Here is an 18128-nt window from a genome sequence, read left to right as displayed (position 1 = left end):
ACGCACATTTCCACCGGAAAGCTTCTCAGGGATTTGAGAATCCTCATTCAATGAAGTGGATCTATTCACACCATGAGAACCAAGAGGAGGATGTATCCTACAGGGACTTCAATCATCTCTGTCAGACCTTGATACCAGGTTTAAGATGAAGCTGCTGTTCACTTCCTTTATCCACAATGTTCTACTGTAGATGTGTGATTAGATTCAAATGCCCAGCAGTGAAGATATGAGCCCACTCCACAACTCTGAGAGGAGAAGCAATGTTCCACAAGACTACACATTCATTACTCAAAATTAATCTCCATTACACAAATACTATATGCATAATTATAAAAAATAATTATAATTGTGATTATTTCTCCGTGAGCCGAACTTCTTTAAATTGTGATTGACACATGTGAAAGACTACCACAGGCACATGTGTAAGTAAATGTAGTCAGACACTCACACACACTGAAATAGCCATCAGAAATGTGTTTCAGCGTGATGGCAAACAGTAGAATAAAGACACAGAACAATGGGATTTAAGCAAGGACGGCGAAAAACATACCACCACACATTCATAATCATATGGAACAATATGATTACATTTGGGGATATAGGAAAATCAAGAGACAGAAATAATTCTATTTTGTTGCATTTGAAGAGCACATTTTCATGTAAGGACTTGTGCTAAATAAATATTATTTTCTAACACTTAATAATAACCTAGATCAAATCTATAGCATGTTGTTTGAGCATACAGATGTATAGGCTAAAATAACCTCCGTTCTGAGTGGAGGTAGCAAAGGGTAGAAGGTCTTTGATATGGGTCACCTCCATCAACAAGACACTGAACTCAGACACCCACCCACTGTCAGCCAGCACGCCACAAATGAATTAAACTACACCGGAAACATGAGGGACGAGGGAACACAAGCAAAACCCCAAACACACCACCAATCCAGAGTAAATGGGGCGGGGAGCTGGCCAATCCCTTAAAAAGGACCCGATTACCACCAAGCCCTTGATGTGTCCCACAGCAGTGCAGTCCCGCTGGCAGGGAATAGGAAAGATATCCTCGTATCGACGAAGAGTCCATTACCCGTCTGGGCCTGAACCACTTGATGTGCACCTTTCATCCCCAAAATCATCTCCTGCGGAAACAATAACCAGCCTATATACAGTATCCTTTCATCCCCAAAATCATCTCCTGTGGAAACAACCAGCCTATATACAGTATCCTTTTATCCCCAAAATCATCTCCTGCGGAAACAATAACCAGCCTCTGTCCCTGGGCATTTTGAACACACCAGGAGGGGGCAGCATAGAGTCATGAATAAAGAGATGACATGGGGTGACCTCTGCATGGTATTCATGCATGGTAATTGCACCCACAGAGAATGATAGAGGCCTTTATTGGCCAAAAGGCCATATTAGCATAGGCAGCGCCATTGAGGGCTTCCATAATTTTAATGTAGTCAACTGGGTGGGACTTCCAACTTCATTAACCAAACCATCCTGGTGACCCGTTGGAGTCATGTCCAACTGAGTCATCAGGAGGGATCAGCCAATCGTGAAGAAAATGGACTACCTCAAAATGGAGATAGCATGGTCAGCGCCCTTGAGGCTGTCACAGAAGCTATAATGGCACAGATACAATGAGTCCTCAATCTCTCTCTATTCTTGCACCTCTCACAATACATATGGTAAAACCAATGTCAGCAGGTTTCATACATATGAAAAGGACTTGACAGCCTGCCTGGCTTCTCTTCCATTTTAATGGGATTGCCAGGAATTGTCTGATAAAATCCATTGATTGAAAAATGAGGAATTCTGTGGTTCTGCCACCAGTTACGAAAGGAGACATAATTTACAGACAGATCTAATCTAATAACTGCTCTTTGGAATACAATCTCTCCAATCCACATGGCTTCACTCAGTCACATCACACCAAAACCATGCAAATTGTGCAAAAAACTATGCAACACCAAAAATAAGATATGTTGACATTTATTTATTGTGCAGGGACTTTTATATACAGATACATTTTATACACCTAATTTACATAAATTGTGAAATAAATTAATAAGCTAGTGTTCCAACACTCACTTGTTTTTAATGTTGACCTTGGAAGTACTAACAACAGAATTAGAAAAAAAGAGCACAATGATAAGTGAGCGGTGACAAAAGATACACTATAGTATTATACAATACAATCTAGTCTAATTTCAGATAGTGTTTCTATATTTTACAAGTTTTATTTTGTTATAGGTCAAATAACTATTGCACTAAATACTTCTGAAACACAATTCATCCGTTTTTTTAAACATAAAAACGTTCTCTAATACAATCAATAATCAAAAATGCGCAACTGCTCCTCAGTAGTGTCCATGATAGTGTTTACAAACAATACGTAAGAGTGTCCAGGGCCAAACAGAGCAAAAAGTGGAACAACAGAATCCTAAAACACTGGAGTCATCCTCTCAATGTTATCCCTGTCCCAGGGCGGTGACTAAGGGAGACAGATACTGACCTGCTCTCAGCTACTCAGTGGAAAGGACCTGACAGTGACAACTAATCTACTACTAGCATATATATTGATAGACACGGATACAGGCTAGTGACATGCCTTACAAACACTTAACAGGTACAGAATTCAGGCCTTGAAGTAGCACACATCTAGTATGTTACAATAACTAAGAGTTCAGCACTAAACCGCTGCAGGCAGATATGATCCTGGTTATTCCTCTGAGCTATTAAAACATGCAGTGTGTGGTGAGGTCCTACACTACTATTCAGTGGAGGTGGTTAAAAGCTGTGGTTGACTAACAGATGGAAAACCGAGGCCTTGAGATGCTGTATTTTATAGGTCACTTTTTTATGACCAGAAGTCTATTTTCACCATTGGCTCTTTTTGTTGGCCAAGCACTAGTCAGATATAGCCAGGCCCCTACATTAAAGAAACCACAGCACAGTGTGCTGCTATATAAGCCTATGGAAGCCATTCTACCAACACCACATACAGGAAAGTCTGATTATTGCACACAAGCACTGAACTTGCAAATGTTGATGAAAATGTATGGGAAGCAACTCCAGCATACCCTGAAATCAGTGGTTGTTCACTACGACACATGATTCTACACTTATTTAACAGAAGACTACAACACACTCTACTTGGGCTCTAAGATGGCTAGTGTCAAGAAGCTCATTTGGGCAGGAGTAGAAAGGCTGAGGAGTGTACAGGGTATTGACATGGTAGAAAACAAACATCAGGAGACTACTATACTAGGTTCCCGACCGTGATTGCATGACCTTTAGACACCAGTAGAAAAAGAGGTGTTACTGTCCGGAGAAGCATGGTCCCATGACTCAACCATAATTGCACTGAGGAAGAAATGAAATGGATTTCTGTGTAGAATCGTCCTAAATACGTCCTAACCTCCTACTGTGAAGAAACATGTACTTACATCCCGTCATACGAACACTTCCTGCCAGACATGGTTTCTGCTAAAACACAAAAATAGTGACAAACAGATGACATCCCAGCAACAGAACAAACAACGGGTCGTTGTCAGGGCTCATTCAGTTTGAGTACAAAGCTAAAGGAGAGTTATACAGTAGATGTATAGAAAAACACTTTGCAATCACTAGTAAGTAAGCATTTCCTCAGTTACATATAACGCCATACACTAATGACAAGACATTCTCTAAGGAAGGCCAAAAAGAGTGCAAGTCCGATAGGAAAGGGAGAATGAGAGTTAGAGGAGTAAGCTGGAGCTGCTGTGATGGGTTAGTGTTACTGGGGGGGGATCTTCTCTCTTCTGCTCAGGGGGACTGGGACCCTGACCTGTACTGCTTGAAGCTTCCCAGCAGACTCTGGACCCCGATCCTGACCCGGCGGGCCACGGAGTCAGCAGGGGGAGAGGGCAGGCAGGAGCCCAGGCTGGGAGGCCTCGCGTCCAGACACTTCTGGTAGCGCAGCTGAGGACAGAACGAACATACAATAGGACTCCATCAGTAAAGACACTAAAACTAATCAATACTATTCAAGGAAACATTGACAGGCATTCATGAAATGTTCTATATTATAGACAACATATCATCCAGTCTCTCTAGACCACTTAATAATCCATAATGGAGTCCACTGTTCAGTCTGCTGACCCACCATGCAGGCGGCCTGCACCGCCTCACTCAGGCTGGCAGCGTTGGGCTCACACCAGAACATGTGACAGATGAAGTCCCCGGGGCCCTCGGCCATGATGAAGGCAAAGGTGTGGACGTCCTTCCCCACACCCATGAAAGACAGGAACCGCACCCGGCACTCTGACAAAACCTCCTCAGTCTGGGGAGGACAAGGGGACACATCAGTCAGGAGAGAGCCATTCTGACATGACCCCTACGAATACTCTGTGTAACGGAGATGACGGTGTGGATGGGTTAGTTAGTAACTACCTCTCTGGTGAGGATGGTGAGAGTGGCAGGGGCCACGTTGACAGAGACGGGGGTCCAATCCTGCTTCCTTGTGCTGTTCATTGCAGCTACCAAAGCATCATTGATTGTGTCCACACCTAGGAGATGAGAACGTTCTACTGTTAACAGTATCCTCAAGGTAAACTGCATGGGAGGAGCCATGTATGCAGTGAAGCAAAACACAGTCCCACACAGAGCACTGCCAGATGTTTTGCTGCACAGATATAAATGACCAAAAGTTTGTGGACACCTGCTCATCGAACATCTTAATCCAAAATCATGGACATTAATATGGAATTGGTCCCCCCCTTTGCTGCTATAACAGCCTCCACTCTTCTGGGAAGGCTTTCCACTAGATGTTTGAACATTGCTGCAGGGACTTGCTTCTATTCAGCCTCAAGAGCATTAGTGAGGTCGGGCACTGATGTTGGGCGATTAGGCCTGGCTTAGAGAGTCTGCGTTCCAATTCATCCCAAAGATGTTTAATGGGGTTGAGGTCAGGGCTCTGTGCAGGTCAGCCAAGTTCTTCCATAATGATCTCGACAAACCATTTCTGTATGGTCCTCGCTTTGTGCACAGGGCATTGTCATGTCGAAACAGGTAAGGGCCTTCCCCAAACGGTTGCCACAAAGTTGGAAGCACAGAATCGTCTAGAATGTCATTGTATGCTGTAGCATTAAGATTTCTCTTCACTGGAACTAAGGGGCCTGAACCATGAAAAACATTATTCCTCCTCCACCAAACTTTACAGGTGGCACTATGCATTTGGGGCAGGTAGCGTTCCCCTGGCATTCGCCAAACCCAGATTCGCCTGTCAGACTGCCAGATAGTGAAGTGTGATTCATCACTCAAGAAAATGCGATTCCACTGCTCCAGAGTCCATTGGCGAGCTTTACACCACTCCAGACGACGTTTGGCATTGAGCATGGCTAGTTTTTTTTTGGAATTGTTAGTTAGATTACTTGCTCGTTATTACTGCATTGTCGGAACTAGAAGCACAAGCATTTCGCTACACTCGCATTAACATCTGCTAACCATGTGTATGTGACAAATAAAATTTGATTTTGATTTGATTTGAGTATGGTGATCTTAGGATGGTGTGCGGCTGCTCGGTCATGAAAACCCATTTCATTAAGCTCCCGACTGACAGTTATTGCGCTGACATTGCTTCCAGAGGCAGTTTGGAACTCAGTAGTGAGTGTTGCAACAAAGGACAGATGATTTTTATGCGCTTCAGCACTTGGCAGCCATGTTCTGTGAGCTTGTGTGGCCTACCACGTCGCGACTGAGCCGTTGTTGCTCCTAAACGGTTCCACTTCAAAATAAAAGCACTTACAGTTGACCGGGGCAGCTGTAACAGGGCAGAAATTTGACAAATTCTATGTTGGTGCCACGTTGAAAGTCACGGAGCTCTTCAGTAAGGCCATTCTACTGCCAATGTTTGAGTATGGAGATTGCATGGCTGTGTGCTCGATTTTATACACCTATCAGCAAGGGGTGTGGCTGGAATCCACTAATTTGAAGCGGTGTCCACATACTTTTGTATATATAGTGTATTTACCTAACAACTAAGTAAATAAAAGATTTTCTTACCCATGCGTCCCTTACCTACAGGCTTGGACACAGGTACGTTACCAAGGTAATATACAAGGAAACGTTGGAAATTCTCATTTTTTGGAACGGGAAACTCTGCAGAGGAAGAAAATGTGAAGGGAGTTAGTGTCTAGTGTTGTACGTCTGTTATAAAATTAACTCTATAACCCTATCACAGGGGTTACCTTGAGCAGGAATCTCCATGGGTTTGCACTGGTCATAATTGTACCTGCTCAGAAATGGCTTGGATAGCTTCCTCTCTGTCATTATCTGAATGTACAGAGAGAGAAAGACATGGTCAAGTCATCATGAAATGAGTCATTCCACAGGAAATAGTATATTAGATACAGTACCAGTCAGAAGTTTGAGAACACCTACTCATTCAAGGGTATTTCTATATTTTTACTATTTTCTACATTGTAGAATAGTAATGAAGACATCAAAACTATGAAATAACACATATGGAATCATATAGTAACCAAAAGGGTTTTATCAAAATATATTTTATATTTGAGATTCTTCGAATGGCCACCCTTTGCCTTGATGACAGCTTTGCACACTCTTGACATTCTCTCAACCAGCTTCATAAGGTAGTCACCTGGAATGCATTTCAATTAAATGGTGTGCCTTGTTCAAAGTTAATTTGTAGAATTTCTTTCCTTCTTAATGCGTTTGAGACAATCAGTTGTGTTGTGATTAGGTAGGGCTATCTTCTGTATACCACCCTTATTTGATAAAAGACCAAGTCCATATTATGGCAAGAAAAGCTCAAATAAGCAAAGAGAAACAACAGGCCATTACTTTAAGACATGAAGGTTAGACAATCTGGAACATTTCAAGAACTTTGAAAGTTTCTTCAAGTGCAGTCGCAAAAACCATCACGCAAGCGCTATGGTGAAACTGGCTTTCATTAGGACCGCCACAGGAATGGAAGACCCAGAGTTACCTCTGCTGCAGACAATGAGTTCATTAGAGTTACCAGCCTCAGAAATTGCAGCCCAAATAAATGCTTCAGAGTTCAAGTAACAGACACATCTCAACATCAACTGTTCAGAGGAGACTGCGTGAATCAGGCCTTCATGGTCAAATTGCTGCAAAGAAACCACTACTAAAGGACACCAATAAGAGGAAGAGACTTGCTTGGGCCAAGAAACACAAGCAATGGACATTAGACCAGTGGAAATCTGTCCTTTGTTCTGGAACCGTTGTGTCTTTGTGAGATGCCGAGTGGGTGAAAAGATCATCTCTGCATGTGTATTTCACACTGTGAAGCATGGAGGTGGTGGTGTTATGGTGTGATTTATTTAGAATTCAAGGCACACTTAACCAGCATGGCTGCCACAAGCAAATTGAGATGGTTTAGGATGAGTCGGACCACAGAGTGAAGGGAAAGCAGCCAACAAGTGCTCAGCATATGTGGGAACTCCTTCAAGACTGTTGAAAAAGCATTCCAGGTGAAGCTGGTTCAGAGAAAGCAAAGAGTGTGCAAAGCTGTCATCAAGGCAAAGGGTGGCTATTTGAAGAATCTCAAATATGAAATATATTTGGATTTTTTTAAACACTTTTTTAGTTATTACATGATTCCATGTGTTATTTCATAGTTTTGATGTCTTCACTATTATTCTACAATGTAGAAAACAGTAAAAATATAGAAAAACCCTTGAATGAGTAGGTGTTCTAAAACTTTGGACCAGCAGTGTATGTGACATAGAAGACATAGAAGAATCACCCTGGAACACATCTCATGCAGACTGGTGGCGATGTTCTTGGCAGGTGAGTCACAGCGGAACACGTGACACTTGAGTACCTGGGTCAGGTTGTCTCGCGCGACATAAGCAAAGTCTCTGTTGTAACAAATACAGAGAAGTACACCATTTACATACTGGTACATGAACCAAATGCATTTCTCTAAATTTAATGATAGCAACAGACAAGAAAAACTGAAAACACAAAGATTATTGCAATGAATCATGTTAGATATGACAATACAATCAATTAAACTATATGTAGGAAAAACACCATGGGACATGAGAGCATAAAGACCAAAGAGAAATGTGTACAATACCTTTCCCTGTATAGGGCAGCAAAATGCAGCATGAAAATAAATAATGGACAGTTAAATCACAGTTATTACAAAAACACTAGTCGAAAATGGAAATCTGATATTAAGTGAATGCCAATGCCTTGAAAGTAAATGTAATTGCAATACAATGGACAACCCACCAGAGGGCAGTGGTGTCTCAGGGTTGCAGTATTTGAACATGCCATTGGACTCATAGGCTGCATTTACAAAAGCAGCCCAATTCAGACCTGTTTGGAACTAGTTGGTCTTTTTACTAATCAGTTCAGCTCTAAAAAGATCTGATGACCAATTAGATGAAAAAAGATCAGAACTGGGCTGTCTGTGTACGTGCAGCCTTAAATGACTCACAGTTTTTAAATGGGCAAATAAGTGGAAAACAGACCCATATCCAGTCTAGGATGGGAAAACTCGACCCTAAGGCATGAAAACTAATATGTTTTAGTAATACCTAAAGTTGCAATATGGAACTTATTTGGTAGATTCGACCAAATTCACATAGAAAAGAGTTATACATCTCATTCGGATTGAAAGCAAGTCTAAGAAGCGGCAAGATCTATTGTATTTGCTCCATTTCTATGCTTCCCGTGCTTCGTTTTTGCATCTTTTACTTTCGGTTTTGTACACCAGTTTCAAACAGCTGAAAATACAATACTTTTAGTTATGGAAAATATATTTCACTGTGGTTTAGATGGTACAATGATTCTCTACACCAGTGGTTCCCAAACGTTTTATAGACCCGTACCCCTTCGAACATTCAACCTCCAGCTGCGTACCCCCTCTAGCACCAGGGTCAGTGCACTCTCAAATGTTGTTTTTTTACATCATTGAAAGCCTGCCACACACACACTAAATTTAGTAAACATAAGAATGAGTGTGAGTTTGTTACAACCCGGCTAGAGGGAAGTGACAAAGAGCTCTTATAGGACCAGGGCACAAATAATAATAATCATTTTGCTCTTTATTTAGCCATCTTACATATAAAACCTTATTTGTTCATCAAACATTGTGAATAACTCACCACAGGTTAATGAGAAGGTGTGCTTGAAAGGATGCACATAACTCTGCAATGTTGGTTTGTATTGGAGAGAGTCTCATTTTCTACACACAGTCTGTGCCTGTATTTAGTTTTCATGCTAGTGAGGGCCGTGAATCCACTCTCACATAGGTACGTGGTTACAAAGGGCATCAGTGCCTTAACGGCGCGATTTTCCAAGGTAGGATACTCTGAGTACAGCCCAATCCAGAAATCTGGCAGTGGCTTCTGATTCAATTACATTGTCACAGAACCGCTTGTTTCAATGAGGCTCTCTTGTTCAGATATCGGTAAGTGGACTGGAGGCAGGGCATGAAAGGGATAACGAATCCAGTTGTTTGTGTCGTCCGTTTTGGGAAAGTACCTGCGTAATTGCACACCCAGCTCACTCAGGTGCTTCGCTATATCACATTTGACATTGTCCGTAAGCTTGAGTTCATATGATTTTTTGTGTGCAAATAATGATGGAAAGACCTGTGTGTTGTCCTTGTTAATGCAGACAGAGAAAAGCTTCAACTTCTTAATCAAAGCCTCAATTTTGTCCCTCACATTGAATATAGTTGTGGAGAGTCCCTGTAATCCTAGATTCTGATTCTGAAAACTTTAAGCTCGTCTCTCGATTTAAAAAAAACTGTACTTTGCCCCTTGATAACCAGTGCACTTCTGTATGTTGTAAAAGCGTTACATGGTCGCTGCTCATATCATTGTATAATGCAGAAAATACACAAGAGTTCAGGGGCCTTGTTTTAACAAAGTGAACCATTTTCACTATAGTGTCAAAACGTCTTTCAAGCCGTCAGGCATTCCCTTGGCAGCAAGAGCCTCTCGACGAGACGACCTACAGGGAGGAGGTGAGGGCCCTCGGAGTGTGGTGTCAGGCATTCCCTTGGCAGCAAAAGAGCCTCTCGACGAGACGACCTACAGGGAGGAGGTGAGGGCCCTCGGAGTGTGGTGTCAGGCATTCCCATGGCAGCAAGGAGAGAGGTGAGGTGAGGGCCCTCGGAGTGTGGTGTCAGGCATTCCCTTGGCAGCAAGAACCTCTCGACAAGATGGCCTACAGGGAGGAGGTGAGGGCCCTCGGAGTGTGGTGTCAGGCATTCCCTTGGCAGCAAAAGACCTCTCGACAAGACGGCCTACAGGGAGGAGGTGAGGGCCCTCGGAGTGTGGTGTCAGGAAAATAACCTCACACTCAACATCAACAAAACAAAGGAGATGATCGTGGACTTCAGGAAACAGCAGTGGGAGCACCCCTCTATCCACATTGACGGGACAGTAGTGGAGAGGGTAGAACGTTTTAAGTTCCCCGGCGTACACATCACGGACAAACTAAAATGGTCCAACCACACAAACAGCGTGGTGAAGAAGGCGCAGCAGCACAAACTGTTACAGATGCGCAATCAAGAGCATCCTGTCGGGCTGTATCACCGCCTGGTACGGCAACTGCACCGCCCTCAACCGTAAGGCTCTCCAGAGGGTAGTGAGGTCTGCACAACGCATCACCGGGGGCAAACTACCTGCCCTCCAGGACACCTACACCTCCCGATGTCACAGGAAGGCCATAAAGATCATCAAGGACAACAACCACCCGAGCCACTGCCTGTTCACCCCGCTATCATCCAGAAGGAGAGGTCAGTACAGGTGCATCAAAGCAGGGACTGAGAGACTGAAAAACAGCTTCTATCTCAAGGCCATCAGACTGTTAAACAGCCTCCACTAACATTGAGTGGCTGCTGCGACTTTTACTGACTCAACTCCAGCCACTTTAATAATGGAAAAATTGATGTAATAAATGTATCACTAGCCACTTTAAAAATGCCACTTTTATATGTTTACATACCCTACATCACTCATCTCATATGTATATACTGTACTCTATACCATCCACTCTATACCATCACTCAATCATATATTTTTTTTATGTACCAATTCTTATTCATTCCTTTACACTTGTGTGTATAAGGTAGTAGTTGTGGAATTGTTAGGTTAGATTACTCGTTGGATATTACTGCATTGTCGCAACTAGAAGCACAAGCATTTTGCTACACTCACATTAAAATCAGCTAACCATGTGTATGTGACAAATAAAATTTGATTTGATTTGCATGGTGCCCAAGTGGTGTCTGGAGCAACTGCTTGCACGCGCATTACCACTCCACTATGTCTCCCTGTCATGGCTTTTGCACCATCAGTACACATCCCAACATGAGCAGCAGCTATGTTTGGCTACATACAGACCATTAGTGGAATTCCTGCCAGAGATTAACAGTTAATGTGAATGGATGTTAATTATTTGACTAGGCTGCTTGTATTTGTCATTGTGTTATTTCGCTCAACACTAGATGGTTAAAAAAAATGGACAGTGAAATGAGGCAACTCAGGCAAAAAAATAAATAATCATCCAAATGTATAGATAGCCCCGTTGGAAAACGTCCCCCCGACGGAACTGCAATACCTGCTCTACACTATACTTGCTTGTTTTGTCACAAACTGAAATTAGGTAAACTATTTGAATTTTAGCAATGAGGAACGATTTCTGAACCTTTAAGAAAATGGAACAAATTACCAGCTATTATGTAATTCCCAGTGCCAAATATATCTTAATTAGGTGTGGATGGTCATGAAGTAATAGTAAGTTGACTGCTAAGACTAGATAGACAATTAACTAACAAAAAGCTCTAAATAAAAACTATATAAAATAGTACAATTTCTAAAGAGTTAAAACAGCATTTTCTGTTCCTGTAAAAGTAGCTAAACCACTTAACTGACTGCCACAGTAGTGCAGATGTGGTGCCAAACAGCGTCTGGTTGTTCTGGTGGACACTGACCTGCCGTTGTCTCGGCCCACGCCCCACACGCGGATGCTGGCGATGGGCTGCGAGTGCAGCAGAGTCTGTCCCAGTGGGTCGATCAGATTCATAGTGTCATTCTGCAGGACCATCAGCATGTCCTTACCCTGGTAACACAACACAAACATATATTGATCCTCCTGAAGCACCACCATGCACAGCAAATTGAATGACATAGCAATCTATCAAATTACATTTCAATGTGCCCATCTGTGCTACAACTAATAATACTATAGCAAACAACTGTTAGACTTGATCCGGGTTTAGATGAAGAGACATTCCCAAGCAGTGGTCCATATGGACGATTATAATTACTCTGATATTCAACATGATTCAACACAGAGCAGTTGCAGGGAATAGCAGTCAATGTGAGAGGTAATTGCTTCAGTTGCTGGGTAAAAAAAAAAGACAAAGCAAGGTAAACAGAGGGTCTTCGCCCAAACATCAACCCCATCACTAGGCTCTTCCCCCAGACAGGAAGAGCCCACCCCAGTCCCTTCCTGTGGCCCTGCTCCTCAGACTCACCTCTCCCCAGATGCCAGCAGTGTCATGGAGGTTGTGTTTATGGTAGGACAGCTGTCTAATGCAGTTGTTGACAGCCACGCTGCTCTTTCCCGGTGCCATGTCCTCTTCAGACATCTCCACCCAGCCCAGAGAGCGCACGGCAAAATACTGCCATAGCAAATAGAGGCCGGAGAGAACACAGGACGGGCCAGAGAGAGGGAGAGAGATAAACCGACAAACGCAGTCCAATTAGGAAAGGGAAGAGTAGTTGTACGTTAACAGGGAAGGGACAGACAGATGCCTAGTCTTCCTGCCTCAACGTTTTAGTGAGAGTAAATGTGATTTTCAAATTTACCTTAGCCTCCAGGTCAGTGCCATGGGGATCAAGTTTCTCCTCTTCCTCGTATTGGGAACAGCTATAAGACAGTTATCAGTCCGTTATCATTTGAGAAAGAACAAGAGGGAGAGAGGAGGGTTTAAGAGTGTTTTGGCTGAGAATGAGATGGCGTATCACATAACGCACTAGCACATGACTTACTTGAGGTTGATGGATGCATAGCGCAGGGTTGCCCCTTCAAACTCCTTCAGGCTCTGGTCAGATGCCACCTCTCCCTCCTGCAATCACCAAGAAGACAATGAATTAGTCAATTCATCAACACCAAGTTGATCAAAATCCTAATGTGCTGCTTTCTAAACTCGGTTTCTAAAACTGAAATATTGACTGACCTGAGCCCTAGGACCATGCCCCAGGACTACCTGACATGATGACTCCTTGCTGTCCCCAGTCCACCTGACCGTGCTGCTGCTCCAGTTTCAACTGTTCTGCCTTATTATTATACGACCATGCTGGTCATTTATGAACATTTGAACATCTTGGCCATGTTCTGTTATAATCTCCACCCGGCACAGCCAGACGAGGACTGGCCACCCCTCATAGCCTGGTTCCTCTCTAGGTTTCTTCCTAGGTTTTGGCCTTTCTAGGGAGTTTTTCCTAGCCACCGTGCTTCTACACCTGCATTGCTTGCTGTTTGGGGTTTTAGGCTGGGTTTCTGTACAGCACTTGGAGATATCAGCTGATGTACGAAGGGCTTTATAAATACATTTGATTTGACGGTTGAAGCGAAGAAATGTCAAGTGCTTCTGCTTCCATGTCTACTATTTCCCACATAACAATGACTTATCTGTTGGGAGGGTTTACATTGAGTATGTTTCAAATGATGTTTTCCAATGAATAATCGGAGACATAAAAAACTTTCCATACACATGAAAATAATGATTCTCTTTTTACTGTGTTGTCAGTGTTAAAGGATATCCTGAATGTGAGGTCTTGGCCATGTCCTGATTCTCATTGGTATTTATTAATATTCATGCTGTCCCTTACCTTCCACAGCTCTCCATCACTAGTCCCTTCATCTGGGTTAGAGAGGTCCCCCCATGTTTCCTAGTAGTCAGACAAAAACATGACATTTTTCTCAAAATAGTCTTAAATTGGGAGAGCATAGATCAAGTCTTCTCAGAACATATACAGTACATTCAGAAAGGATTCAGACCCCTCCACTTTCCCTCATTTTGTTACGTTACAGTCTTATTCTACAATGGACGAAATGTTTCTTTATCAATCTACACACAATACCCCATAAGACATTTTAACTAATTTATACAAAATAGAAAACAGAAATACCTTATTTACATAAGTATTCAGGCCCTTCGCTATGATACTCGAAATTGAGCTCAGATCTATCCTGTTTTCATTGATCATCCTTGAGATGTTTCTACAACTTGATTGGAGTCCACCTGTGGTAAATTCAATTGATTGTACATGATTTGGAAAGGTACACACCTGTCTATATAAAGGTCCCACAGTTGACAGTGCATGTTAAAGCAAAAACCAAGCCATGAGGTTGAAGGAATTGTCCATATAGCTCCGAGACAGGATTGTGACGAGGCACAGATCTGGGGAAGGGTACCAAAACATGTCTGCAGCATTGAAAGTCCCCAAAAGCACAGTGGCCTCCATCATTCTTAAAACAGAAAAAGTCTGGAAGCACCAAGAATCTTTCTAGAGCTGGCGCCCAGCAAAACTTAGCAATAGGGGGAGAAGGGCCTTGGTCAGGGAGGTGAACAAGAAACCGATGGTCACTGACAGAGCTCCAGAGTTCCTCTGTGGAGATGGGATACCTTCCAGAAGGACAACCATCTCTGCAGCACTCCACTTTATGGTAGAGTGGCCAGACGGAAGCCACTCCTCAGTAAAAGGCACATCACAGCCCACTTGGAGTTTGCCAAAAGGCACCTAAAGGACCCTCAGACCATGAGAAACAAGATTCTCTGGTCTGACGAAACCAAGATTGAACTCTTTGGCTTGAATACCAAGCATCACATCTGGAGGAAACCTGGCAACATCCCTACGGTGAAGCATGATGGTAGCAGCATCCCTACGGTGAAGCATGGTGGTAGCAGCATCCCTACGGTGAAGCATGATGGTAGCAGCATCCCTACGGTGAAGCATGGTGGTGGCAGCATCCCAACGGTGAAGCATGATGGTAGCAGCATCCCTACGGTGAAGCATGATGGTAGCAGCATCCCTACGGTGAAGCATGATGGTAGCAGCATCCCTACGGTGAAGCATGATGGTAGCAGCATCCCTACAGTGAAGCATGATGGTGGCAGCATCCCTACGGTGAAGCATGGTGGTGGCAGCATCCCTACGGTGAAGCATGGTGGTGGCAGCATCCCTACGGTGAAGCATGATGATGGTGAAGCAGCAGCATCCCTACGGTGAAGCATGATGGTAGCAGCATCCCTACGGTGAAGCATGATGGTAGCAGCATCCCTACGGTGAAGCATGGTGGTGGCAGCATCCCTACGGTGAAGCATGATGGTAGCAGCATCATGCTGTGGGGATGTTATTCAGCACCAGAGACTGGGAGACTAGTCAGGATTGGGGGAAAGATGAACTGAGTAAAGTACTGAGAGATCCTTGATGAAAACCTGCTTCAGAGTGCTCAGGACCTCAGACTGTGGGGGAAGGTTCACCTTCCGACAGGACAACAACCCTAAGCACACAACCAAGACAACGCAGCAGTTGCTTCATGGACAAGTCTCTGAATGTCCTTGCGTGGCCCAGCCAGAGCCCGGACTTAAACCCAATCGAACATCTCTGGAGAGACCTGAAAATAGCTGTGTAGCGACTCTCCCCATCCAACCTGACAGAGCTTGAGAGGATCTGCAGAGATGAATGGGAGAAACTCCCCAAATACAGGTGTGCCAAGCTTGGAGCAGCATACTCAAGACTCAAGGCTGTAATTGCTGCCAAAGGTGCTTCAACAAAGTACTGAGTAAAAGGTCTGAATACTTATGTAAATGTGATATCAGTTTATGTATACATTTGCAAAATAAACACATCATCCCTAAGGCCTATGGGTTAGATCTCACCTCTGGCTCTTCCTCGCAGGGTGTTGTCTCCAGGGACATACTGGAGGACATCATGGAGTCTCCCACCTTGTCCAGAGGGGAGGGAGGCTCCCACTGAGTAGTGCCAGTAGGGATGTGCCAATAATAGGTACCTGAAGTGTCTCGAACCCGCATCCACCCAGAGGGTAGGTCTGTGTCCGCCTCAAAGGCCTCCGAGTCCCAGAAGGACTCTGTGTGGATAGAAGGGGAGGGTTAGAACGAGGTGTCTTAACGTTGCTTGCAACCTGAGAAGCACTTGTTATGTTAGACTAGACAATAATCATTATTGTTGTTCCAACAAAACAGTCACACAGCTGATTTCAACAAACACGCCCATACCTTTGTTTTCATTTGGAGGGCTTTCAACAGTGCTTTCCTGAGACAGTGCTGACCAGTTGGTTTCTTCATCACTTGGTGTTCCATTCACATTAGAGAACAGCAGACAGGGATTTCTAGCCACCCCACTTCCCTCTCTTTCAGCCTCTGCATCCCTCTGCTCGGACTCCCTCTCTTCCTCTATAAGACTGCCGGCCTCTTCATCTGCCTCAGATGAATCTTCTTTCTCTTTGTCGTCTTCTTCGCCTTCATCATCTTTATCCTCTGCAGACACCAGGGTGTTGATGAGTAGTGGCTCTTTCAGGGTGGTATTGGGCTCTTCTTCCTTCAGACCCAGGGTCTTGGCGGTCTTGGGAGATTTGGTCTGCTCCTCGTTCCTCTGCTTCTCCTCCTCCTCGTTGGTGTTATGAGGAGAGAAGTCCTCCTGGTTCCCATTCTGGTCCTGGTCCTGATGTTTCTCGGCTACTTTCCTCAGTTGGTTCTTGCCCTCCTTGACCCACTTAGCATTGTTGCCGTCTGTGGATTCTTGGTCACTCCAAAGGCCGCTGTCATTCAATTTGTTTTTCAGCACTTCATCTTGATGTTGGTTGTTGGCTACACGATAAGATACGTCATCATCATCATGGCCACCCATGGTACTATACAGCAGCTCTGAAGGGAATCGAGGAGGGTATGGTTAGAGATAAAATAGATAGCTAAGATATGCCTTTGCCCATCTGATCACTCGAATGTTTAGTTACGAGTCAGTTTGAGACAAGTGACCTGGCTGGCTAGCCAACTGTTTGACATTGTAACGTTAACGTTAGTAAGTTAGCAAGGTAAATGTAATGTTAGCAAGCTAGCTCGCTCGCTACACGGCCTAACTAGCGTTGACTCATTAAATCGAAATTAGAAAATAGCTAGCTAGTAAGCTAGGTAGCTAACGTTAGCTAATGTTAACTGCGCCATTAGCTAGCTACATTGAGATATGACACATCGCTACGCTAGACAGCTGGCTAACTTACTAGCTAATATTAGTTGGCTAGGCCTCTCTAGCTGTCTCACTAGTTACTAATTTAGCAAACAATCAATAACAATGTATATGACATGACCATGTCAAGAGTTAGATACTGCATTGTTGCTCATTTAACATACCAGCTGTGGTTCAAGCTAACTAAAAGGCAAGCTAGGAGGCTTCGTTAGCCTCCTTGCTAGCTAGGTGACCATCTGAAATATCATGCATCATCCGCCATCAACCCATAATAATATGGCCATAATTGGTACACGAGCACAAAGAACAGCAATTCAACATGTGCACCATTAGCGACCAAATCAACTTACTTCTGCTGTATGTGTCCTTCGATCAAATATATTCTCGTTATTGTTACATATTTACACAATCATTTATGAAGGCGGAGATGGGTCGTTTATCTGGATTCCCAGCAGATGCTGATGCTGCGGTGTTGTGCAGAGTTGTGACAGACGTTTTGGTGTGTAGGGGCGTACATCACGAATTTGTCAACGTGTTGCCTCGTACGGATGGATCTCTGACTCAACCATCTTATGATTATTATGATGACAAAAAAAAAAGTTGTAACCTTTATTTTACTAGCCAAGTCAGTTAAGAACAAAAATCTTATTTACAATGACTTCCAAGCCCGGACGACGCTGGGCCAATTGTGCGCCTCCCTAATATGACTCCCAATCACGGTCGGATGTGAAACAGCCTGGATTCGAGCCAGGGACTGTAGTGACGCCTCTTGCACTGAGATGCAGTGCCTTAGACCGCTTCGCCACTCGGGAGCTATGATCGCTGGTCGGAGTCTACAGAATGCATTATCAAAAGAGA

At 43.7% G+C, this 18128-nt stretch overlaps 1 protein-coding gene across 5 annotated transcripts; it reads right to left on the bottom strand.

Annotated features, from left to right (window-relative positions):
* Window positions 1-1976: 1976 nt before the first annotated feature.
* LOC112267458 (amyloid-beta A4 precursor protein-binding family B member 1-like) lies at window positions 1977-17848 on the bottom strand. 5 transcript variants are annotated; one of them, XM_042297596.1, is made up of 15 exons: window positions 17621-17848; window positions 16304-16951; window positions 15947-16155; window positions 13893-13952; window positions 13050-13126; window positions 12867-12927; window positions 12533-12679; window positions 11987-12114; window positions 8111-8116; window positions 7775-7889; window positions 6231-6315; window positions 6061-6141; window positions 4435-4550; window positions 4148-4324; window positions 1977-3963 (listed from the first exon to the last, which is right to left on the bottom strand). In XM_042297596.1, exons 2-15 carry the CDS (start codon window positions 16932-16934, stop codon window positions 3808-3810), a joined length of 2049 nt encoding a protein of 682 aa, XP_042153530.1. In that variant the 5' UTR covers window positions 16935-16951; window positions 17621-17848; the 3' UTR covers window positions 1977-3807. The 5 variants fall into 5 exon arrangements, with proteins under 5 accessions (XP_042153530.1, XP_042153527.1, XP_042153528.1 ...); XM_042297593.1 differs by having other exon boundaries at window positions 6046-6141; window positions 17621-17844; XM_042297594.1 differs by lacking the exon at window positions 17621-17848 and adding an exon at window positions 17435-17523 and having other exon boundaries at window positions 6046-6141.
* Between the last annotated feature and the right edge of the window lie 280 nt (window positions 17849-18128).

Source organism: Oncorhynchus tshawytscha, linkage group LG14 (assembly GCF_018296145.1).
Source record: "Oncorhynchus tshawytscha isolate Ot180627B linkage group LG14, Otsh_v2.0, whole genome shotgun sequence".
Lineage (NCBI taxonomy): Eukaryota > Metazoa > Chordata > Actinopteri > Salmoniformes > Salmonidae > Oncorhynchus > Oncorhynchus tshawytscha.
This window is presented reverse-complemented; position numbering and strand designations above follow the sequence as displayed.